The following is a 25,659-nucleotide window of genomic DNA, read 5'->3' as shown; positions in this document are numbered from 1 at the left end:
AAATCAAGTGGGTATCTTTCAAAATCACAGTATTAATGGTACCTCATTTACACTTGTGTTACTAATCCACAAGGAAACACTATCTGTGGCGAACACTAAACTACAAATTCAGAAACAGATTGATGTGACGCAGCACATTTAATTCTAGGAAAGCAATATAATGGTCTTCTATGTCCAAACCAAACACACATGTTTATTTTCTGTCAGATGAGATTACCAACTTACTTTGTTTAAAGAGAGCAAAGTTTCTTAGTGTAATACTGTTAAAGTATATATGAGCTAAATGGTCAAAGTGTTTCCTACTTACGTTCATTACCATCCCCGTGGACTCCTGAACATGTATGCATGGCAGTATAGGCTTACGGTATAAGGGAACACTATTTTGCAACCAAAATAAAAATACAAAACATCCATTGATCTGACAACAGGTGCCCAGCCGACGAAGAAGATTAATTGACACATTAAGGTGTATTAAAACGGGTTAATCTTGGTTACTCAATCACCCTGCTTGTCGCCTCACCTCGTGTAACAAAGCTGTACTCTGGTTTTTCTTTGACCTCGAGTGGCTGCTCTTTGTTTTTGGTCTGGTCTCGGCCGCCGGCTGCAGTTGTTCGCGTGCACTGAGGCGTGAGGGGAGCATGGACACTGTCTGCAGGCGGGTGACCCTTCTCCAGCAACAAGTGCACCATCTGAGGGAGAAAGTGATTTACTTGGGGAGCGACTGTGGCTAAGTGGAGAGCAGGGCCGTCCTTCAATCAGAGGGTCGGCGGTTCAACCCCCGGCTCCGCTAGACGCATGTCGATGTGTCCTTGAGCCAAAGACCCAAAATTGTACTAATGTACTTAGAGTGTTATCAGTAATTAATCATCCCTCACCTGCCCAGTATCTCGGAGAGCTTCTACTGCTTGCTGATGAGTGGCTCCCTCCAGACTATTTCCATTGACAGCCACCACACGGTCACCTGAGCACAAGAGAGTCCAAATAGATAAAAACACACACTTGTTTGCTCCAATACTTCAGTTCATTATTCTATTCTGCGTCATCATTTGCAACTTCGGCATTTAGGCCGTCACCTTTCTGTATCCTTCCGTCGAGCTCAGCAGCTCCTTTCGGTATGACGGCTTTGACGTAGATGCCTCCGTGTCGAACAGTCGTGTTGACTCCTCCCTAACAAAGGAACACACCTCTTAAGTCTAATCAGCCAAAGAGAAAATAGGTAATTATGTATTTTGGGGGGTGATGGGAGGGTGGAGGTTCTTTTTCATTTTAGGTGTTATTGCTAAAATGATAAATGCTTTGTCTTTACTGTGGGTTCATAAATATGTTTTGTACGTTGTATGAAGACGATAACTTCGTGAACATATCACACAAGAGAAGTACATTTGGCAAAAACTTTCAGGACCAAAGTTTCCCTGCTTTTAATTCTGTAGTTTGCTAACACTGATTGTGTTGTTTGTGGACCTGACCAGAGATCAGTGTTTGTTGATGCCCGTGTGAACATCACACAAAATAACTGGCTTAGATTTAAGTCGAGCAGGTTTGGCCATTTGTTTAGAAATGCCATCAGCTGACTGTCCCGAGTTTGTATCATTCACGTGTCAGACAGAAGTGACGTCGGTTTTCCATTTCTTCATTCTTCAATAGTTCGTTCTTGGAATAACTTTGGAATGACATTACTTTCCCAAAGTGCCACAGCAAAGCACAGCCTACAGAATAATAATGTAATGTCCACTTAATAAATGAAGTTAGACAAAGCCTTTATCGTATCACAATTATGAATTAGTTTAAAAATGAAAAAAATCCTCCACTGTGATGTTATTGACAAAATTATTGAGATGTTAAATCCTAATAACCAACGACAATGTAAAGTTCTATTCCGTGTCCACTTGGTTATGAATGATAGTCTTGATGATGGGTTTATTGTTGAGGTGAATCTCGTGGTTAATTTCATACACACACACTCACTCAGTTATTACAGCAACCCTGGTCAGATGACACACAAATCACGTGATTTGTTATCGAGTGTTATCGTCAATCAATAAAAGCAGCAGCAACAAACGTGTAGGAAGCCAAAAGAGAGCTCACTAACCAGTCCTGTTTAAAATGTTCATGGTCCTTACTGTGAAGATACTGAGTGACTTTATTAAAAAAAAAAAGAAAATCCTTATTGATCAAAAAAAAGAAGACCGCATGCAAAAAGAATTAGGTGGACAACATTTCCACAGGAGCTTCCAGAGCCGACAACATCCAGCGTTAAGAAAGCAGACCCCACCAAGCAAAACATGTAAACACAGAGAGACAACAGGATGAGAGGGAAAGGGGCAAAACGATAAGAGAGGGTGAAAACCTTGCCGAACAGTACCGTGACACTTATGCCCAGGCTGCTGTCTTTTTTAGACAGCTCAACGTCAAATAGTTCTCCTGGACAGAGACTATTGACCCCTGGGGCATTAGCATTTACATTTTCCATGATGTATTCCTGCAAACAGAGAACAGTGTATTAAGTTGAATTATCACAAGCTGGAACATGCAGAGAGAAAAAAAGGGGATCAAGGCAGAGTGAGGAAGCTGAACTGAGCAGACATTACATTCAGGGAATGACATGCAGTGAACAGGTAACAAAGTGCCTTGCATTGACATTGTATATGTAATGGTAGGCAAAGGTTATATATACACAACAGGTTTGTTGTTCCAAGCATCTGAAAAGGTAAAGCGTGATGCTTGTTTGTGGAAGAACTTATCCTGTTCCTTTAAGAAAAGTTGATTTATATTTGCTCCACGAAGATAAAAAAAAAAAACAACCTTTTGTGAGTTTTGATTCATAGATCTCTTGAGTAGACAACTACTCTGTGGGACGATGTATAAAACCAATGAATTCATAAACACAAAGGCCGCACCTTTTTCACTTTGAGTTTATCTTGACTACTGGAATAAGTCTCCTCATCCATGTCTGAATCGCCCCAGTCAGAGTGCTCGGAAACTTTGGGAGCTTCTGACACTTTAGCTTTTCTGGTTTTGGGCGGCAGAGCCGGTGGCGCAGGATCCAAACCCATGCTAGGTTCTGGTCTGTGATGTTGGGCAACGGTTGCGACGGTTACAGCTGTGGCAGTGGCTGTAGCTCTTTCTAGGCACTGGTGGACTCCATTAGCAGGGGGTGGGCTGATTTTAGCAACGCTGCTCGTCCTGGAGTCCTGAGAACTGAGGCTGGAGTGCTGGTGGACTAGGGAGGAGGTGGATGGCGGCGTGCCGGCGCCGTGGAGAGGAGGGCTGGGGCTTCCTGCTCCCACCTGCTCCTCTGTCGAGGTCTCAAAGTCTAGTTCTGGTCTCTGGCCAGAGTTTAGTGCCTTTAATGCAGACTTGGCTTGATAGGGAACATAGCCTGGAGAAGATTCTGTCCAAAAAAAAAAAAAAGGAAGACAAACAGTCTGCAAGCGTGGACGAAAGAGAAAACACTGGTACTGCACTCCGTACATGACGACAATGAGATGTGACCAAAACAAAAAATGATCGTTTTACCTTTGTAGAGGCTTTCTTTGGGCTGCAACACCACCAGAGCGACATCATCAGGAGCATTTTGGAGGATGTCAATCGCGGTGGCGTGAGAGAGCCCTTCTAGGTTCACATCATTCACTGAGATCAGCCGGTCACCTGCATCAACATTACAACCGTGACACACGTGCTAGCACTGCTGACTATCATCACAGCGGACACCAAAACAAACATCATTATCTTGCCAAATGAGAGGAAGAGCGGAGCAAAACACCGGCCTACCAGGTTTGAGGCAGCCGTTGACGTCAGCAGGACCCCCAGGAGTAATGGAGCTAATGATGGTGCCAAGGTCCATCCGACCAGAGTTCTCCCCTCCAACAACCTGGAACCCTAGAGAACACACACAAACAAGACATAAACACATAAACACACAATCAAACACAAAACATCTCAGGAATACTTGCGTTGTTATTTCAGGAGGATGCATATGGACCCTTACCCAGGCCATATTTCACATCTTTCTTCAGGTTTACAGTTGTGATCTCTCTCTCTAGAGACGGTAAGGCAATGAGCTTCTTCTTGAGTGAATCTGTGCGGCACAAGGACAAATGGCATTTGTTATAATTACCAGAAAATACAGTTAATACATTAGCGCCGTTATTTCTGATTGATATCATCGTAGTTCCGGTACATTAATTTAACAGGGGGTATACAGCAGGCCATTCTGAGAGGATTAGTACATCTACACTGCAAATATTAATCAGCTCAGGCAGGCGTACAGTGTTACTGAAGGACAACTACTTTAGCACTGCTGGCTAATGGGCCTGAAAAGGCGGGTTAAGCTAGGATGAAAGGGAAGGTCACGAGTTCAGTGCCAAGCATGAAGCTATTAAGTGGTGGGACCGGGGCCAGTTCCACAGGCAGGAGGCACTGAGAGGACCGAGACTCAATTCTGCATTATATAATTGTGATTTAGAACACAAGTTTTTTTTTTTTTTTTTTTTTGTATATCCGTACTTGGCTGTGCCATGATCCACATATGGTTCACCAGATTGAAAAGGGGGGATTAACAACGTTACAAAATGAGTGACGGTAGAGAGCAGTCGGATGTTTTCTGCATTTTGAGATTATAAAGTATACAAAGCGTGGACATCCAGTGTCTATGTATCCGGGGGAAGGGAAGGATATTTTGAAACATACCGTTAATAGAGGCTGGGGTTGAAGGCCCAGGGGAACTGTGCATACTGACACCTGGGAACAGAAACACAAGAGATCAGCAAGGCTGGGCTTTGGGTTTGTACATTATACAGAACAACGTAAACTTGTCTCGTCTGCCTCTCTGCCCACTTACAGACAATAATATAGGAAATATTCACAAAAACATGTATTGTCATCAATTAATAATCAACACATGCAGAAGCCCCCCCTGCATGATCAGACCATTTCATGAGAATATCATATTATGTGAAGTAAACAAAAACAAAAAAAGTGTCTAAAATAGAGCATCTGTTGCAGATATCTTGTTGTCAGTCTGCTGCTGTAATTCAATGAGGAATCATTTAAATATATTCTGCCTTTGTGCTGGAACAGGCAGACTGAAACAGTCTTACCAGGGAAACTAGATTAACTGGTTTCTAATATAGATGATGAGCAGTGAAGCCAGTAAACTAAAAGGGATTTTTAACACTATAATAATTCAATGTTTCCTATGTGGGAACTCAGCTACTGCACAGCAGGTAACACTATACCAAACATGCAAAGTATTGAATGCGAACTGTGCCGCCTGTTTTTCCTTCTTACTGTTGACTTGCCACAGTGGAGCCAGACCTCAAATCACACACTGCAGTTTGGTTTTAGATCTAACTGCTCGCCTTCAGAATACACGTTCGTCATAATTACTTGCTTTCCCAAAGTTCATGAGATTGATCTTAAAAAAGGCCCCATATAGAAGGTGTATGTGGCATTTGATGTCCCCTGAATTATTTTATTATACTCATGGAAGAGAGCTGGAGCCGCACAGAACGACTATCTTAACTGCTGGTGAAAGATATTAATCATTGTGATGAATTATCAGATTAATCACAGAGAGTGTGGAGAGTCTCCACCACAATTAAGATGACATTGATTTATACAAGCACAGATGTACATTTCAGATCCTTACCGACTACATATGCTTGGCCAGTCTCCTCCGCGGAAGAAGAGTCAGAGTCTTTTTTGGACATATTGAGACTCCAGGTTGGGCTGCTGTGGGTCACCGAGCCAAAAGATCTGAGGAGGAGAGAGGGTAAGTGGTCAATAATTTAGCCCGAGGAGGCATCATGAGAACGAAAAGGAGTTTAAAAAAAAACAACAACTGTGTAATGTCATCTGTAAAACCGACACGAGAGGGAGCAACTGACAGGAAAAACAGGGTTGTTCCTGATTTATAATAGGAACACACACTGGTAAGATCAATCTCACAGACACAAGGGTGCATGTGCGCACACACACACACACACAAACACACACACACACACAGACCCCTAGAGGTTTAATTAGAGGCTCGAGGTAGAGCTGTCTGTGTCTCTGTGGTGTTAGGCAGAGCTTTAATCCCAGTAACAAGTCCTCACTTAGAAACCTTAGCCTGTGCTGAAGTGAGCTTGGAGGCTCTGGCACGGTAGACTTTACATATTCTAGTTCCCGCGAAGTTTGATGAATGGTAAAGTAATGAAATACCAAGGAAACAATGTCAGCATTTACAACATCCACTATGATTTTATTCTGAACTACTCTCTCTCACATACTAGTGTGTTTAGGCTTTTGCTTAACATTTCACGTATTTCAACTCACTTGTCCTGTTGGTGCAGGAGGGAGTCTGTGTCTGAGCTGGCTCGCTGGTGTTGCTGGAAGTGAGGGGCCACTGGGCCGGGTGGTGCCTGACTCATCCTGATGTGCGGCTGTCCACGATATGACTCTGCCGGCCGGAGCTCTGGAGACTCTGGCATCTGGCCGAGGTTGTGGTGGGAGCGGCTCATTATCCGCGGATTGGAAGTGGTTGAGGCCACTGGATTGAAACCCGGAAAGTGAAGCTCATCTTGGACCAAAATCGGGCCAGACGGTGCCTTGTGGAGGGCCACCTCTGAGTAGGAGATCCTCTTGAGGTGGTCTGGGTTGGAGCGCGTCGATAAGCTGGGGGCCAGGCTGCCCGAGCTCACCGTCCTCCCCACTGCGTCTCCACTCCGAGGGTCAAGGGAATACTGCAAACTGCTCAAGGGGCTGTTCTCTGGTTACCAGAAAAGACATGCAAAACAGAAAAGAATCGGAAAAAGATAAAGCAGTGAAATCCCAACAAGCTAAAGTGTTGATCTGTGTCGTCTACTCAGCAGTCTGAAGTAATTATTGTCAGGACAGAAAAAGCAGGTACTGTCCTCGGCACCTTTATCTATTTTCTCTGGAGTTCTCCATCTTAATCATCAGAACTAATGGAATGGTCAGTCTTCTTGGCGGTCAACTTATTAACTTAGTTATGACTTTATGTCTACAATCTGGTGGGAGTATTGGAGTGTGATGAAGGCAAAGCTGTTCTGATGTTCAGCCAAGTGAAACTAATCTAACGAACCAAGGTACCATGAAAAAGATAAATCAACTGTAAAAAAAAATGTGCCCACGTTTGCTTCACTTATTGCACAATTAAAATAGATTAAAAAAATAGATAAACAAGAGATACAATAGACTTTTACACAGACAGGTTAGATGACGGACATGAGTAATGACAAAGCGGAGCTTATTCAGGTAGAATAACTACTTGTATGTGAAGTCATTGAAACAAAATGAAGGAAATGAGCGGGCACCAGCTATTATCTGGGGAGCCTATGTGGGATGGCTGACACATGCAACTGCGGCTAAAAACAGTGTAGTTCAGCGTCGACATCATCAGGAGGTTTGCCCTTTTCTTGGACATGATGCGACACTTTTGGGCCTAATGTGTGAAAGCATTTCTGTGACATCTGAACCTTCCCCTCAGTGATAATATGTACAATTCTCCTCTGTCTAGGCCTGAGGCCATGTTATGTGACCGCTATGCACTTGTGTGGATGCTCACTTGTCTCCTACCTAGGTCTTGAAGCTCCTGGTTGCTCTGGCGGGCCTTCATCTGTAGGTGGAACTTGTGCTGATCAGAGCAGAGCTGCAGCAGATACTGACAGGTCTTATTGCTGTCCGTCTGAAACAGGTGCTTAATCTCATCTGATGTGTTCTGGAGGCAAATCTTCTTTTTCTTCAGGGTGACAAGGTGAACATTTCAGTGAAATTCAGGACCAACTAGAGAGAATACATACGTTTTATTTTTGATAATAAAGACGAATACATACTATAAAGGAAATCTTTTTCGTCTCCCTCCAGGGGAACCTTAGCACCGGCGTACGATTTCCATTAAGCACCTCAAAGATGAGCACTCCCTTGGAATAGACACCCAGCATGATGCCCGTCTGGGAGCGCTTCTCAGGAAGCACCCGGTGGAAGTGGACACCGTACTCTGTCAGCCTCTGGCTCACCTTTAAGACAATCAATAGAGAGTCAGAGGGTGGACGTGTTTTGAGTCAGATTCAAATGGAGTACTGGAGCTTCTCATGCCGACAAAAAGGTCTTTCATTGGGTCAGTGATCCAATATGAGTGCACAGATGTTTATCTGACTACATACGATGTGATGATATTATTCATTTTGGTTCAGTTTTGTTTGCTGTCAAACTCAAAATGTATTACTTCCTTGGCCGCGGACAACTTTCTCCTGGAACACCTGGTATTTTGAGCATACAAAATGTTCACTGCGTTTGTCACAAACACTTGTGTCGCAATAACTGAAGGTATTTTGGTTCACTCTGGTTTTGCTGACCTTGAGAAACTCAAACTCTGCATCGGAGTCAGATGCTCCGTAGTAGTTGCTGTGAAGTTTGGGCAGCTCCTCCTTGATGGTCGTCTGGTCCACTTTATCCAGGACCGACACCGGGACGTAGTGCTCCAGTCTGAAGTAGGTCTTCCCGTGGAGCTGAGGCACAGAGATTAACAGCATTATTTTTCAATTTGTCATTTCATGAAGTTTAAAAAAAAAAGGTTGTACTGATGTCCCTCGAGGACAGAAATGCCTGCTTCTAAAACAAATGCAGTAAAATGATATCAATATTATTTTCCACTTTCACAGAGTACAATCTTTAACCAACTTCATTCCTGATCATAATTATCAAATATTAAGTTTCTGAATTGTAATAATTTAAATGCCAGTTTGCTGACATAATGCCACAGGATTTTTTTTTCCACAGTCTTGGATATGTCAATGATCAGCAACAACATTGTTTTGTATTGCATCAAACACTGCAGTGCTCCATAATACAGCAGAAACAACCTTAGAATGCATTGACCCCAAAAGGCAAACATGTGAAATGGCTCAATTTGGTGGAAAATTTAAAAAAAAACTACAACTTTGAAGCCAGGGCTCTAGATTGATTGCCTGATATGATAGAAAGCATGATGTTGTGCTTTAATGGCCGTGGGATCACAAATTGTGGGTTTTAATGGGGTCGTGTTTGTCTTTAAGGCCCGGAGTGTCTGTATTTTGGCTGCACTGTCGAGAAAAATTTGGAAAGACAACTTGAACCCTTGCCAAAACCTAAGCCAAATGCATTAACACAACCAAAATGATTGGAAATGTCCAAATGAAAAAGCCAAAAAAGTCCCCAGTGATGCAGTTAATGAGACCAATGTACATTTTTAGATTGTTTAACATTTTACGAAATAGATCTTTAGCTCTATATTCAGCAATACTAATATATAAAACAACAAAAACTTAGATTTGACGATGACACAATTAAAAAAAATTCAGTTTAAACCAGTAGTTTAAGTGTTGTTAGCTGACTGAGAACACTTATATGTGTTAAAGAGATTCAGTACCTCAGGTTGGTAGTCACTGAATTCAGCCTGCAGTGCCAGTGAAGCCAACACCACGGCATTTTCTGTGTCACAGCGCATCCTCTCCTCCAAGATATCCTTCCTCAGCTGCAAGTAGTACTGATGTTTGGTCATAGCGTGCCTGTTATACACAGGAAAATACAGACATGTTTGGATATGTTAAACATGATATGCTACCACACGGGTCCATTGTTCTGTAAGAATGAAACTCGGGTCACTTTACAAAATATATATACTCACTGTATGAGGTTGACGTCATCAATGAAGAACTTGATGCGTAAGAAAAGGTTAAAAGACACATCGGATTTCTTCTTCTTAGGATCCTCCTTCCATCCGTCTGGGGCCACTTTGGACAGTTTGGCGTCAGGCTCAACGAAGAAGAACTCATCATCTGTGTGTGTGTGTGATTATTGAGAGGAAATGAATCAGCAATGTCAACAGTTTGCATCTTCACGGAGACATCGGGGGTAGAAAATGTATTTACATGGAAATATTGTGAAACTACTCAAACACCATTTCATAAGCTTGAGATGTGCTCTCACTGTTTTATACTTTGCATTTAGGAGGGGAAAATATAATAAATAAATATGCAATTTCAAAAAGGTCTTCCATGAGCAACACTAGATTCCTGGAATGTTTTCTTAAGAGAGAAAGAAGGTTTTATAAGGTCAACGTGGATCAGTAACGAAACAAACATTGGTTACCTAACAACCACGGTATGGTAACTACATAACCACACATAGAAGGCTGATGCCCTACGTGTGCCTGACAAAAACATGCATACGTGTAACTCCAACCACAGACATGCATTACCTCTGAGGTATGCTAGGCCGAAGAGATGGTGCTCCACCAGCCCGATGTGGGCCACCACCATATCAAGAACGTCTTTACAAACTGCCTTGATGTCACAGCTCAGCTCCAGCTTTTGGCCATTCAGCAGCACCACACCCACCTTGCGCTGCACTTCCTCCACCTTGCCACGCTTCTTATGGGCAGAAGGAAAAAAAAGGAAGGATCAGAGGACTGCAAATGAGATACAAAGCAGTTTCTGTGGCAACATCAGGGATACATCGGCTTAAAAAAGGTGGCATTAAATGTACATCCTCACCATTATTGAAGAGGGAACGGATAAGGCAACACAGGGCTCACTGGCCATCTTCACAAACTCAGGCCCATGGAAGTTCTGTCATTGGTGTCAAGATACAAAAGTAATTGTTATTGAGGGAACATTTATTTACAAAATGTTAAAAGATCATTTTCACCCTGGACCTTCTTTTTATATATATCCCTTTGCTATTATGACATCCGATTGTTCAATGTGCTCACTTGTCAGTGCTGAATTACGATACAAAAGCACCTGTGACACACACACACACACACCCACACACACACAACCAAACACTTCCTTTCTACACAAAGACTCGCACTGCAGGTTCAAGCTTGTTTTTAATAGCTACACTAATTATGAATCATGTGATGATGATGAACAGTTTTTGCGAACATCAGCAGATTTGTTGCCATGTTTACCATTTGTACACATTTAGTTATAGTCGGTGGGATGAATCCAACCGGCTGACATGAATTATGGTTTTCACTCAGGCAATTTGCATATAAAGAACATTCACTGAGCAACAACGTCAACAACCTAGTTGCCAATGAGCTCATGAGAGTTAAAATCTTACATCCATCAAATATCGCTACATAAACAAGCTTCAAGCGATAGTCAGAACTTGAATGTCGGGAGTTCCCATTGTTGAAATGATGTCTTAACTCATTTCAGGAGTCGGCTGTGTCATGTGTGGTCGACAGCTCTATAGTATTTGCACGTAAACTAAATTAATGTTCGGAAAGGAAAATAACTCAAGGTTGACATAATAAATAATAAACACAGATCATCATTTAAAGCATATCCTGGAGTCTGTTACGCCACAAAGAGCACAAACCTTGGGTTTGCGAAGTGGTACAGAAGAGGCGAAGAGGGGGTCTCGAAGATCGAGCATGGAGGTGCGAGGTGGGGCCAGGGGGTCGTCGGTGGGGTACAGGTTGGCCCTGGACAGCCTGTTGGCCAGGTGGGCCTGGAGCCGCTGCACCTCCTCCTCCTGCCTCTGGAGGAGCAGCTCTGCTCCCACCAGGCCTTCATCCGCTGCCCCCTCATACAGCCTGCGGGCAGAAGAGAAGAGGAGGGTTGGTGTCGGAGCAGATATTGTCAGAAAGCTGAAACAAGACTGTCGCCTAACGTATGATTTTTATTTACTTCTTCTTTTGCTTTCTCCGTAAAATAAAAAACAGGAAAATAGCAACATGATGTCAGTCAACGTGTTGACACACAGAAGGACACCAAATACTAGCTGCTATGTCTTCTTTTTAGTGTTTGGGGAAAACAAGTGCTCTGTTCAGTGGGACACAGTGGTCTTTCTGTTAGCGGGCATAGCAACAGCAGGCAGCACTTTTCTGTAATGCCAGAGATTAGAGAGCTGGAGATGGCTGAATGTGGATGTCACATTAGATGACCTCACTACAGAAGCATGGGGATAGAGGCTAGATAGAGGACCGAACACGGCGGCTTCCCCTGTTCTGTGGAGTGAACAAACGTATACAAACACATTTGATTCAAGACATACACACTCCTATGCAGTGGGGCAGATGGGAAAATTCACATTTATTCTTGCTCTTTTTCATGTACAATTCAAACACAGCGATTCAACACTTGAATTTGCTAAATGAAACTGGCTGGGAAATGAGTTCATATTGGAGAGGCAGAATGAGGATGAATAGGATACGAGATGCTGCCGGCGTCTGCAACATCCACTAAGGGGTAGATTTCCATATTGATCAATTAAAGGGACAGTTCACCCCCCAAATCAAAAATACATTTTTAGCCTCTTACCTGTAGTGGTATTTATCAATTTAGATAGTTTTGGTGAACTGCCTAGTTTTGGCCGTCGAGTTGTGGTGTTCAAAGCAGTTACTATAGTTCCGACATGAAACTGCTCACAACAAAGTGAAATATCTTGAGTAGCTGAGACGGAACCCTTGATTTTGGGGTGAACTGTCCATTTAACTGGTAGTTTCAGGTTGGCTGCTTAAGGGAGTAAACGCAACACTAATATCTTGTTTGTTAAACTGCCTCCTGTATGGAAATGTGTGTGTTACCTGTGCCTGTGTGCGTTGTGACTCGTCAGCGACAGGGCATCGTGTTCAGAGGAAAGTGCCAGCTGGGAGCCAAACCTCCGCACCTCGCCTGGTTTCTTAGCTGGAAGAGACATTGCAGTATTAGCTGTGTACACATACATGTATAAATATAAATACACACACAGACACACTCACAAAAGGAGAACAGGACGTCTGTTGTTCTGGGTTTAAATTGTGTACAAAATACCACCATTGCATGATGGTACTAAAATATACTGAGTCAAGTACTGCTCCGGCTCTGAAATTATTATACAACCAAAAGCACATCTGAAACCACATGGTAACATTGGAAAACTGCCTATGTGTACAGTAACTAGTATTTTTAATATACATATGTTTATATTTTCTTTAATTATATATATTTTACCTTGTCTGTAGTCTAGATCAGAGGAGGTCACTGAGGGGCTTTCACTGGATGAACTGTAATCACTGTGGTACCTCTGTTGGTTGTGAACGGGGTCTGAGGGAAGAGAAAGACCATCAATTCATCTTTAAAAAAACAATACAATATGAATCAGGCACCAACATAAGAGGATATCTGCCGGATGATGATATGGATCAAACATAAACTTCATGCACATGGTAGACAACTTAGAAATGGTTACATGGACTTGTTTTCTGTTTGTGACGAATGTTAAATTGAAATTATGTTTCGCAACAAAGAATTGGAAATCACTTTTTATAGGACTTAGTCAGGAGGTGTACCAACAATTGATGACCCTCTCCAAATCCTACTGAGACTGATGGCAACCCTGAACCAGTAGACTGAGACACACAAAGCAGGCATTAGTCATGCTGTTGGTAAACACTCCTGATGAAAGGCATATGCAACGACACTGAAAAGCATCTTCTGCACAAGTGCATCCATGCATACCTCCTGTCAGCTCACGGAGCATTTTTTTTGTGTTGAGGGCGTAATCTTTTGTCTTGCTTGACTGGCTGAACCAAAGCAAGTACAGACCAGCTCACCACAATGATTTACTTTTCTCTGAGCAATGCTTGATCCGTGGCAAAGCAGGAAAACACCACAAAAAAAAATGTTAAAAACAGGATCCTAATCTACTGTGTCATGCGTTTCTCTGCCTGTAGAGCAGGGAACTTGAAAGTCCTGCTCTACAGTATCAGCGACTGAGCATGAACGAATGGCATTCCCTCGTCACTGCTCAGGCATTTTTAGTTCAGAAGAGTTTCACAGTAAAACATCTCTTTGTGACGATGCGTGCCTTAAATAAGCTCCAGAAGTACAAAGCGTTGTGACCCAGAAAGAAAAGGAGGAGTGGTCAAAATAGATTTCCATCTTCCGCTGGTTAGTGAGTCACGAGAAAACATCTGCATTAAAGCAGAAAACAGTGTCTTCTGTGTCTTTTACAGTGATTCACCTTCAACAATTAAAATCCCCATACTTAACAATTTGCACCCACATTGCCACATATACGTGCACAGATACCCACTTATTGTTAAAAATAATCTACAGGTAAAGGAAGGTGAGTGTTCTGGATGTGGCAAACATAAAACAATACGTCGCAAACAATAAGGCAAAAAAGTTATATTTGAATCAGTCTGACTGTTACTTTAATCTAAAAGTAATACATTTTTCATGGTTGTAAATTGTACTTTTAATTAAATATCCTGTTATAAACAGAGCAGAAATACAAGTACCCAGCCTACCATATAACATATAGTGCCGGGGTAATTATATTGCTATCCTATTATGCTGCATATTGAGTGCAAAAGAGCCATAAATGTAACTCCTGTGAGTAACTTAAATCTGTGTACAAAGGCTTCTGGTGAAGCCACGAGTGTCAGTAAATCATAATTAACCTGAGGGTGACGGAGCATATGTAGAGAAATCCCAAATAAACATGGGATCAACACTTCATCATGTGCCCCCCCCCCCCAAAAAAAAACACTGCACCTGAACGCAACGAGAGGAAAGAGAGACGAAGAGCGTCACGGCTAATTAGAGAGATGAACAGCGATAGCTTGACGATAATGTGAATGTTGAGTGAGGAGGCAGAGCGGTTAGATAAGGGTTAGGAGCTACTCCTCAATGATTGCTATTGTTTCTTTTCCAGGATATATATACATTCCTCTCCCACCTAAAAGGGAGTACACAGTAGGTAGCAAGCATGCATACATAAATTCACTAAAGGACAATGACAGAAAGTAAAGAAGAGGAGGATGCTCACTCAGCTCTATCATGTCTTTCTCTCCATGTAAGGAGTCATACACATTCTTAACGGGAAGAGCATCATTTCCTGGGAACAGTTAATGCAACCTGAATTTATCTCCTTACTTCCCTGTACTTCCTCCACCTTATCCTCTCATTTCCTCTCCCACATCCCCGTTCCTCTTTCCCCTCTCGGTGATTCCTTGCAGAACAGACACTTCAGCGCGGTACGAGTACACAAACAGCTTCTATAGGCTGTGGCCTTTTGGGGCCGTTCAAGCTGAGAAGAGACACAAACTCAGACGGGGAGGTTTATTCAAAGTCTGGAGGTCCCACAGAGAAAGACAGCACTTCCTTTAAAAGCATAGAGTAAAATGGATAATAGCTGACAGAAAGCCTCAAGTTTCCCCCAGTCAAGTTAACATGACTCAGAAGAAAAACACAGAAAAACTGAAATTTCAAGTGCATATAGTGTAGAAAAAAAGCCAACCCAATGGAAAGTATGTCTATTCATAACATTTCTGCTTGTGAACCTTGTTTTAGACATTATGCATAATGTGAAGAGGAAATTAGGCAGTTGATTAAAATAGATCTTAAATAAAGCTAATGAGTTTTGTTTTTTATAAACGCCTTAAAAACGCTATAATTTTTCCAGCCGCAACACTTTCAAGAAAAAAAAAAAAGCTGTGGTTTGGTTTGCTTTCGCTGAACGCCTCCCCTTCCTCCCGAGGCAGACGTGTTCTGTATTGTTGTCCGAGCTGGACCCACTCCGGTCCAAAGCCACATGACCCGCCGCCAAGTGCTGGAAAAGTCCAATAATGTTTGGAATTCCCTCATCCGCTACGCATGACTTCAATTACGCCCTCTAGGTCGCCAAGGGACGTTTTCCACCGATAGAAGCACCGTGGCACCAAAAGGAGGGGGTGAGACATAGGGGACCAGGTATAAACATGCCCATGCACACACACACACACACACAGGCATGCACACACACACAATGTTTAGTTATGTTCATGTAATACACATTCAGTTGAACGTGATTTGCACACACACACACACACACACGGACGGGCAGAGAACCAGTGTGTAACTGGGGGAAACCTGAGAGCACTGACCACTGCTGCGCCATCACTTTCCTGCAGAAAAGAACAGAAAAGAGTAAGAGCAAGAGAAAGAAAAAGGAGGTCTCTGCCAAATAACGGATCCACAAGGCCCTGCAAACGGTCTGCGCTCAATTAGGCCCCATTCATACTATAGAGAAATAGCTCTGGGATGGAATACGAAAACATTTTGGCTCAGTCGTCACAGTCGACCTCAGTCAATTTGGATGAGAGTTAACATTCCTTTGCATCGGCATGGTGTCTCACATGAAATGCGGGACAATAGACGGGGGCTACTCGTAATGTTCCTGTTCTGACACTCTGCTCCTCTCTTCACACCGTCATATGAAATAGAAAATGCCAAGCGCCTCTGATTACAATCAGCAAAAAGCAAAAGGGGAGGGAAGGAAAGGAAGGCAGGACTTGAGGCGAAGAATGCTGTTGGTCGGTGGCTCGGTCAGCATTAGAAATAGTTGCCAGAAAAGCAGGGAGGCCGGAGGTTTGGGGGAGCTGGAGAGCGGGGAGTACGGGAAACCAGCCGGAGGAGGAGGAGAGAGAAGAAGAAGAAGAGGTAGAAGACAGTGGTTTATTATATGAAACCATTCATCCCTCACGCTCCTCCACTACCCCAGATGGCCAGCAGACCCATACAGCCACGTGTGACTGTGCATTAAACTCGCCTGCCGACGGAGACTTTACCGAGAATTCAATAAGCTCCCGAGGGAAACGTAAAGCTCTTGGGGCTGACTACTGAGGTGTTAAACAATTGTGTTGTGTGTGCTCGGTCCAAGCATGTGATTTTAACAAAGATTGGGTTTTTTTCCGAGTCTGTAAATACCTTGCACGTATGTGTGCTTACGTCTGTGTTTTTGAAGTCATATGTTAGGGAAAAAAAAAAAAAAGAGAGAAAAGGGCCTTGGCTATATAGCATGTGTGACAGCTAGCAGCGGGCTAGAATTAAGCTAACCTGTAATTACAATCAGTCATTTTGGAAACCTCTGTACCACTGACTCATACGTTCTGTCCAAACACCGCTGCACAGCCACCACCAACGATACCTCGCTGGATGCCAGCACCCTGCTCTCTCCTCCCACATGGTAGTTACAGATGGACGCGCAACCTGTAACTAAGTCCGGGTGTCGGTCTGCTCACGTCATCCGCAGCGCTGTCACATGTCCTCCAGCTGATGGTTGTCTCCCTGCAGCCCAAGCTGCTGTAACCCCGTTTCATTGCCTAATGAATTCATTTTACCACCCGGTCTGACATTTCCTATACATCTTGATGACACAGCTGGGACCTTGTGTGACTATGATTTACTGAAGATTTTATTCTTTGTCTCAAAAGCAGACTGAAGCGGAGAACTTAGGTGCGGGTTTTCCCCTTTGTAATCGTGGGCCACATTACGCATAACGTCCACGTAGCTTCATTAAATGTTGAAGTCGTGTTCTGACAAAGTACCGGCACAAGCGCCAACCTGTCACCAAAATCCCATTATCCTGCAATACGTATGACTTATGCTGATTGTTGACTGTAATCTGCTGCAATGAGGAAAAACAAAAAGGCAGAGATAAAAGATCTGAATGAAACCATGGCTGCAAAAACAGGCTGAGTGTGGTTTGTAGATTTTGCATATTAGGAATGTCAAGATTTAATCTTTACACACCTAACACTAAAAGAAAATCAGTGAGGATCCTTTTTTGTTAAAAAGGACAAAAGGAAGGTCGTCCACAGTATGGCATGTGCACAGTAAGAGTCAGGATATGCGAGGAAAGAACTAGTTCATATTACGTGCAAAATGTGTTCACAGCGGTTCTGAACGGCCACGGTCGAGGGAGGGATGTAAAGATGGCCGTCAGAGAGAGAGGGGGATCAGGGAGACTTGATATTGTTTCAATAGGAGGGGAAACATCACACATTGTAGACAGCTTCTCCTGGAAGGCCTCCATGGTTTGTACTCTGTACTTCGTCTTAGTTAGTTCTGTTGACATGTTAAAACCTCGACTGGTTTTTCACCCCCGCACACCTGGCCAGTCACAGCGTGAAGTGGGCGGGAATTTCCGATGGTTGATTTCAGAAAGATACAGAAATCGTTGGACCAAAAAAAGCCCCCCCCCCAAATCTGATGAAGCATACTGGCGCCTTAAGAAGCACGTCCTACGTAAGCAAAACTATAAACCAGTTTGATTCATATACTTGTGGCATGAGACTTGCTTTGTAGTTTTCACACAGGACTTTTCAAACATAAACACATAATACTATACATTTAACCCGTAGGACTGAAATAGAAACCTAAGAGCACATTTATCTCAGTGCTGGGACTGAAAGCTCCTCTTTACTACACTTTTATGTCCAGAAAGTATACTCACCATCCACTGCAAGCCGTAGCACCTGAAGCTTCCTCTGTCTCTCCTTTATCCTGTCGTAGGCGTCGGTGAGGCCCGAGCCCACCGTCACGGCCGAGTGGTGATGAGGCTTCTTGCTCTTCAGCCCACCGAACTCAGAGAAGTGAGAATCCCTGGACGCCCACAAGGGCGATTTGCGCCTGCCTATGGAGTGGGTACTTATGGCACTGCTGCCCCTCCGTGCGTCCTCCAAGGCCCCAAAACGAAGAGCCTCTGGGTCAATGCAAGCCAAGTCCACGGAGGAAGCCCAGTACTTCCTTGCCCGACTAGGGCCAAAGTCCACACTGTGGAAGGGTAAAGATCTCCGGTCCAGTTCCACGGGCCGGCCCTTTTGCTGGGGGTGAAGGGGGTGCAGGTAGGGATAGGAGTGCTGGTGATGGAGTGACGGGGGTCTGGGGTAGAATTCTGTGGGGGATTCAGAGTCGGGTTGATAGTCATTCGGGGAATACTGTAGGACCGGCCTTTCATCCCCCTTCAACAGGTCCTGGATTGGTAGAGAGCCCATGGAGCGGCTGAGGCCTCGATTAAGTGACGTCGGCTCCTGACTCCTGGCTTTGTAGCGCTCCAGAACCCTGGGGGCGGCACTCCTCCCTGAGAAACGGAGAGAACCAACATTTGATTGAACTACGAGCAGAAGCTCACACTGTTAGAACTCGAGTGTCGAGGCAGTGTCGGCTCGACTTGGTAGGTTTAAGGTTTAAATGGTTTAAGTGCCACCGAATACTTTGTGAATGTTGACAAATTTACAACTGAATTCATCGTCAGCAGTGGAACAGTTTACAAGCGCTGTGAATGTTGAGGAATTAAAAGATGTGTACACACTCTTATTGCATAAGCCTGGAGAGTTACAGAAGTCACATGGCTTGTTTGACCTGCTCTCCGTGTTGTTAGAATGAAACCGGGCATCGTGAAACGTCATGACATTGCATTTTACTTGGGAGATAGATGTTTGCAGTAAAACGACTGGCTGCCAAAAAACCCACAGCACTCAATATCAGCTGCAGCAGAAGTTGAAGTTTGCCAGCAGTAGATTAACTACAGGTTGGAAAGGCAGCAGGCGCGGATTCAGAAAGCTGCAGGTCTGTGCTGGAAACAAACACACCGACACTGGAACCATTTAGAAACAATTGAATGCAATGAAAACTAGAATGGCACACGCCACTTGAAGAGCAGAGGCAATGGTGCATTCACACACTCCTTGGATAGTTCCATTTCCAGAGTTGGGAAGTCGTGTGTGTGTGTATTTTAAGATTAGGCAATACGTTACAGTAAATGAATAATTGGGTAGGCACACAGCATGTTTCCACTCAGTCATAACTACAGATGTAGTATTAATGAATTCCCCATGGTTATTGGCTGAATTCGATGGCACTTAATTAGAATAAGTAGCAGCAATGGGAAGTTTCTGTTATACAGCGCTAGGGGTGGAAATGTAGCAGTGATTGATAGCAAATCAAACTAATTAATAAGTGAAGTAAACAAAAACACAAAGAAAAGCATATAAAGAAAGATGGCATGCTGCTCTTGACTTTGGAGGGGTACCAACTATTTCTGCATATCGTCTGTTTTGTTCAGTAGCTGAGTCTCCCCATTACTTAAAAACAAAATCGAGCATACGGCGCCACAATAATGATCAATTACTGGCACAGCCGTCCAGCCCGTCTATCACTGTGTCTTTCTTTTAAAACTGAATAATGAATGTTGCCGTCTCTGACTGTCCATAAATTCTAAGTTTGCCTTTCCAGACAAGCTGAACATAAACTGCTGCCAGTGACGGTTCTTCTTTTTAAAGAGAAAGCAGATAAACAGAAGGCAAAACGTGTGCATAAGCAGGAGCAGGAAAACAAGGGGCAGAGATGCAGAAATGAGCTGCACAGAGGGAGACGTCAAGTCCTGTAAAAACTCTGCATGCGGTGGTTTAATCTACAAAGCATATGCTTGATCTTAACGGGGAACGACATCAAAGACGGACAGGCTGTCTTCCAGGAAGTCAGGGAAGCACACAAGGACTAGACTGAGCAAAAAAACAAAACAGGATGTCTTATATCTCAATGAAGTCAATTGTTACCACAAGTTTTTCAGCAAATACTAGTACAGCAATAGCAATGAACTAGTGACGACATTGACTATCCAAAATAAAAAAAAGAGACAATGACTGAATTCCCCTGGCAGCAAGTTGAACTTGGAACTGCTGGCATACGGGCAGGAGCTGCTCCTTGAGAAGAAAGGCTCTTAAGAACGGAGTAATACTCTTTGCATGTACTTTCCCTAGGGCTGGCTGGTGCTCTACCAGGGAAACAAAGCGCTGATACAAACAGCAGACCAGCAGCTTCACTGGTGACTCCAAAATATGCTTCTGTAATCGATGCCATGCCGTGCTTACATAATCGGGACGGCTGCCATGTTTGTGCTGCGCTCTCCTTTCCATGGCCCTGGACAAATGCCGGACTTCTCTCAGAAACCACTGGGAAGACTTGCTCATATTTTCCTGAATTAAAATCGGATTCGGTTGCAGCGTCGTTGTTCCCCGTCCACTTTCGATTCTTTTCCACCAAAGTGAGGGCGCGAGTGATGAACAGCATGGCAACCGGAGACGGCATTTACATCTAATTCTCTCCACATGAAAGTACATTTACAGACGACGTCCAACACATAAACAGTATCCTCGACTACACTCAGTCAGAACCTCGGTTTATCATTAGAACATAAATGCTCTCTTGACCCAATTATACATACTATTCTCAATCATCTCAACGATCTAATGCAGCGTCTGGTGTCCTTGATGCAGACTTTGTCAACTGAAGAATACGCAGAACTTGGATAAACAAAAACAAGACGTGTTTTTGAAGACTAATAGAAACCAGACCCTTTTATCATGAAGCGCTGGCATCCGAGAAATCTGAATCACTGCGTACATAAAAGAACTCTTTCTACACCACAGAAATGTTCCATGGACAACACACCAAGCAAAAATACAACTCTGTGTTCAATGTATGTGTGTGTAAGTGAGGCTCATCTTACCTGAGGGCAAGCCCTTGCCCCTCAGCCTCTCCCGAATCTCCTTACTCCGCTCCGGAAGAGACTCTCTGTCAGTCAGCAGACCGTCCAGCTGAGAGAAGGATCGAGACGAGTGGAAGTAAGAGAGAAAGAAAAACAAAGAGCGAGCGTAAAAAACAAGCAGAGCAAGGAGGGAAAAAAAAAAAAAAAACAGAAGTTAGAGGGTCATTCCCTCTGAGTCATCCATCCTGAAATCATGTTCTATCAGCACAAGCCCCATAATCTCATAACTTTCACTTTACTAGGATACAGCTTAAAGTATGAGCCAATAAAAACAGACGGGAATGTTGTATTTGACCCACATCAAATAAAAAACTGCTTACCTGGGACAGGCTGCCCAGCACCAACCGGACTAGTTTTCTGATATAGGAGAAGGGAGGGTCACAGCTGGAGTTTCTTATGTGTTTGCTGCTGATGTCCAGCACCGTGCGCAGCGACATTCGACTGACTGTAACATCATCACACATGTTGAGGAGCAGGCTGTTTAGGTGTTCCCCCAACTTCATAGGCTGCACGGCAAACAGAAGGAAGACCATTAACACACACGCAAGATAAAGTGACGAGCTGTACTTGCATCCCTGAATCTGATACCTGTGTTATCGTGTTGACTTCCATTATGTTCAGATAAGGAAGCAAACCGTGCCAACATGGCACAAGCCCATCACCTACTTTAAAAGTCCATCTACTACAGGCTGATTGTACTGGAAGTGGGTGTTGGGACATTAAGTGTCTATTCAGCCAGTGAGTCCACTTTGTGTCTTTTATGACCCTTTATTTGCATGCATCAGAAACAATCACATGCTTCATGTGGCCCAATGTTTGTTACAAACTTCACAGCTGCTATTAGCACTCCTCTAGCACCTCCTTCACGGATGCGGCCTGAGCCTTCCGGTGAGGCAGATCGGATGGTAAGCTCGAGTGTGAGTCACGCCGTCTCTAACCTGTGGGCGGGACTTTCTCACAAATGTGAGCGCTGTGTTTTACACCTGGCTGAGATACGAACGCGTTGTGAACCAGATCATATCCAGAAGTCTTGGCAGATGCGAACACATTCCAGAGAGTGTATTTACGGCTCGCACCTTTTCCGATCCACATGAGGTATTCAGATACGGATCTCATTCAACAAAGATAATGCCGGCTTTCAGTGGGGTTATGAGAAATGATTGAACTGTTGATCCGATACTGAATTAACAGTACCAAGAATTATCAAACGAGATTCCTGCATGGGCACTGTCGACGATTTTTGAGTAACTTGGTGTTAAAGTCGCCGTAGCACAAGATACTTTGGAGATTTTAAGATACACTTTTACCGTACTTTGGTTGTGGCTGTTCCAGAAATCCACATTCTCAACTCTTAATGTTTTTGCCATGTGTGCTAAACGACTGATGTCACGTGAGCATCGATGTCATCACTGTATTTTTTTTATTACTTAATGCTCATGTGCTCTTGTTTCCTAGTGTCTGTCCAGTTGGTTCAGCACTGTTTGACATCGCCCATGTAGAGAAAGCTAGTAGCTAAAATGGTTTAAGTTGAATTAAATGAGCCTTTATTACAAAGTGTAAACATGGTCCTATATTATTTCCATTTGGAAGGACGTATCCTTGTTAACGACTCACCTGACTTTGGGGGATCTCGTAGTCTGCTCCCCAGAACAGGGTCATCCCCAGAGAGTACATGTGCATCTGTGAAGAAAATATCACAGAAGTTTCAGAAACAGATTTTGTACTTCCTGTAATCTTGGTCTCTTAAGGACAAAAACGTTTAACGAAAACAAGAGCGTAAAGCAATAGTGCGAATATAGAAAGATTAGGAATATAGGTTTTGATTCAGTCAGATTATACTAAGCACTGAATATTATTAATGTACGTCTGCCCGTGTGAAAGATAGACTCAAGCTGGAGTGTAACAAAAGCTGAATTCATTCTTATTTGGAAAGGGAAAAGACGGGGGCTCTCAGCCTGAATCTAAAACATTTTTCCATTTTCCTCTCCTTATTACTCCTCACTCAGCTCGGGAGAGAAATCACTTCCCCTGAATGTTGGGCTTGGTAGAGGAAAGAATAATTCAGGGATTGCCAAAGAATGCAACACGGCCTTGAAGGTCTTTCATGAACAGAGCTCGAGAGCAAACTTAAAGACACACTCGCACTCTCAAAAAATGTGGAAATTCGTTAAAAAGCACCAACACCACCACAAATGTTGAAAAAGGGAAACTCATGGCACTTGCAGCTGACTTCTATTTCACCCACAGTCTCTGATAATGAGAGAAGCAGATTAGATTTTCAACACTGAAATAACTCCGCTGGGGAGACGGGACCAGGCTGGAAAACCAACTCAGCACAAAAGTGTGTTGAGGTCTGCGGGGCCGCGCCAGAGACGGGAATCCGGTCATGCAAGATTTCAGCTCTACCAGAGAGGAAGAGTGAGAAAAAAGGGGGGGGGGGGGGGGGGGGGGTCGGGTTCTGTGCGTATGTTAAAGAAGTCGGGCAATGGTCGATTACCACTTCAGGTTCTGAATTTTACTAGTTGTTGTGTTACTCAAGTGTTGTTGTGACAAGGCAGTTAGGTCTTTAATAAGAGCACATCCTCGCCTGATCAAACTCACGTCAGCGACGCATTAGAGGTCGTAGACTAAACAATTCGTATGGTCGACACCCGACGGGCTGTGGAAATGTTTATACCTTCTCTATGTCAGAGATGGAGGTCAACGAGGCCCCTCCCAGGACCTCTGGAGCCGTGAAGGCTCTCAAATCCTGCTGGGTGACATACTCGTCCGTGAATGAGATGTTGCCGGAGGGCATGAGCAGGAGGGACCAGGGCGAGATGATGAAGCCCATGGCTGAAGGGTCTGGAGAGGGGAACAGACAATTCAGCCACTTAAGATGCATTCAGGAACAAAAACAAACAAACAGCAGCATTTTTGGACTTCAACTATTTAAATACCCAGCCATTGTCTCTCACTCTCACACACACACACACACACACACACACGTATCGCTCAAGTATTTAAAGCCCGAATGCAGCCACTGTAGGCACATCCAACCACAGTGGATGTTTCTCGCTACGTTTTCGGCGTTCGTGGAAACTCAAGATGATTGAAGTAAACAAAAACACATGCTGATTTCTTAGTCTGCGAGAAAATAACTGTTGAGGCATAGAAGCAGAAAAGGAATGGCTACACAGCGTAATTCTCTTTTCCTACGAAAGCCGCAGCCTGCGCTATGGTTAGAGAAGGTTTTAAAAATACACAAAAGGAATGTTTGAGCAGCGCTGCAAAATTCTTTTCTTTCGAAACTCCGAGAGAAGCGGAGAGACGAACAGAGGAACTGGATTTGAGGCACCCAAATATCTGCTTTCAAACGCTGGAATTCACTAAGTAAATAGAAGTTTCCTGTTTAAAACCCGTGTGACCATTTGAAGAGCTTACTCAAGAAGTAGACTGGGTTACTAGGTGGATCCAACCCAAAGCGCTTTTGCTCCGGAGAAGCAATAACAGAGCTGAAGCAGAAGTGCATGACTCAGCCTGGGCTCGTTTGTTTCTTGATGGAAGAACACACTAATCAAAAAGATTCAATACACTGCAGATAGAAGCAGAAAGGATAGAAGCTGACTGTTCTAATAGAAACCAAAAGAGTCAAACTTGGCTATGCACCATTTTATCCCGTAACAATGTGGCCCGTCTGTCTGATAAGCTGCTATCTGAGCTATTAGGGGCGAAGGATAACTCTGAACTATTATACTAAGAGGCTGCCCTCTAAAAGTAGATGCTTACAAACGGTGAAGCGTGCCATGCATTCAATGCCACAGCAGACATGCCGTTATATCAGAGATACTCTAGAGGCAAACGCACGAGGAGCTGCTCCTGTAACAAATCAAGAAACATTCACACGTTTCCTGTTCAAACAAATCATTCTTATACAAACAAGGAACTAACCGCTACTGTTTACATACAGGGGGGGAAAAAAAAAGTTTTAGTGTTTGATAATGTGAGTGTATTCACAATGTCTGAAGCGTGTCTGAAAAGTCATGTAAAGTCAGTTGTACGTTGTCTCACTTCATGTATTAGGAAACCGCCTGACGTTCACTTCAGCTGCAGAAACAAACGTCATCTAAAGTACGACATTCACTGCAAACACTTCTCCGTTACTTTTAACAGTGGACCAGGATATCTGAGAAATAAATCGAACACAGTCAAGTTTAAACGGTTGCCGTTATTAATCCCCTCCTGTGGTTAACATACTTCTTTACATAGCTCAGTGACTCTATAATAGCTGGTTCCAACATCTGCTCTTCAACTTTTTGCTTCACT

General features: G+C 43.6%; 1 protein-coding gene across 4 annotated transcripts in view; it reads right to left on the bottom strand.

Moving 5' to 3' along the window:
• The window catches only part of ptpn13 (protein tyrosine phosphatase non-receptor type 13), a 38,657-nt gene that overhangs the window by 6,959 nt on the left and 6,039 nt on the right, over positions 1 to 25,659 (bottom strand). Inside the window, exons 3-28 of one of the 4 annotated variants that reach the window (XM_079179390.1) lie at positions 24,032 to 24,198; positions 22,969 to 23,034; positions 21,675 to 21,860; positions 21,316 to 21,403; positions 18,259 to 18,885; positions 12,990 to 13,082; positions 12,584 to 12,683; positions 11,374 to 11,590; positions 10,539 to 10,613; positions 10,244 to 10,415; positions 9,671 to 9,821; positions 9,413 to 9,551; positions 8,361 to 8,513; positions 7,839 to 8,021; positions 7,582 to 7,744; positions 6,319 to 6,751; positions 5,651 to 5,757; positions 4,690 to 4,740; positions 3,989 to 4,078; positions 3,772 to 3,879; positions 3,517 to 3,648; positions 2,898 to 3,391; positions 2,348 to 2,479; positions 1,074 to 1,167; positions 876 to 961; positions 521 to 689 (exon numbers count right to left, since the gene is read on the bottom strand). In XM_079179390.1, the coding sequence (XP_079035516.1) occupies positions 521 to 689; positions 876 to 961; positions 1,074 to 1,167; positions 2,348 to 2,479; positions 2,898 to 3,391; positions 3,517 to 3,648; positions 3,772 to 3,879; positions 3,989 to 4,078; positions 4,690 to 4,740; positions 5,651 to 5,757; positions 6,319 to 6,751; positions 7,582 to 7,744; positions 7,839 to 8,021; positions 8,361 to 8,513; positions 9,413 to 9,551; positions 9,671 to 9,821; positions 10,244 to 10,415; positions 10,539 to 10,613; positions 11,374 to 11,590; positions 12,584 to 12,683; positions 12,990 to 13,082; positions 18,259 to 18,885; positions 21,316 to 21,403; positions 21,675 to 21,860; positions 22,969 to 23,034; positions 24,032 to 24,198 (4,476 nt within the window). The remainder of the gene's footprint in view (positions 1 to 520; positions 690 to 875; positions 962 to 1,073; positions 1,168 to 2,347; positions 2,480 to 2,897; positions 3,392 to 3,516; positions 3,649 to 3,771; positions 3,880 to 3,988; positions 4,079 to 4,689; positions 4,741 to 5,650; positions 5,758 to 6,318; positions 6,752 to 7,581; positions 7,745 to 7,838; positions 8,022 to 8,360; positions 8,514 to 9,412; positions 9,552 to 9,670; positions 9,822 to 10,243; positions 10,416 to 10,538; positions 10,614 to 11,373; positions 11,591 to 12,583; positions 12,684 to 12,989; positions 13,083 to 18,258; positions 18,886 to 21,315; positions 21,404 to 21,674; positions 21,861 to 22,968; positions 23,035 to 24,031; positions 24,199 to 25,659) is intronic. The other 3 variants (XM_079179392.1, XM_079179391.1, XM_079179393.1) reach the window with 3 other exon arrangements.

Source organism: Pholis gunnellus (genome assembly GCF_910591455.1).
Source record: "Pholis gunnellus genome assembly, chromosome: 18".
NCBI classification, from domain to species: domain Eukaryota; kingdom Metazoa; phylum Chordata; class Actinopteri; order Perciformes; family Pholidae; genus Pholis; species Pholis gunnellus.
The sequence above is the reverse complement of the archived record's forward strand: the minus strand, read 5'-3'. Positions and strand labels throughout refer to the sequence as shown.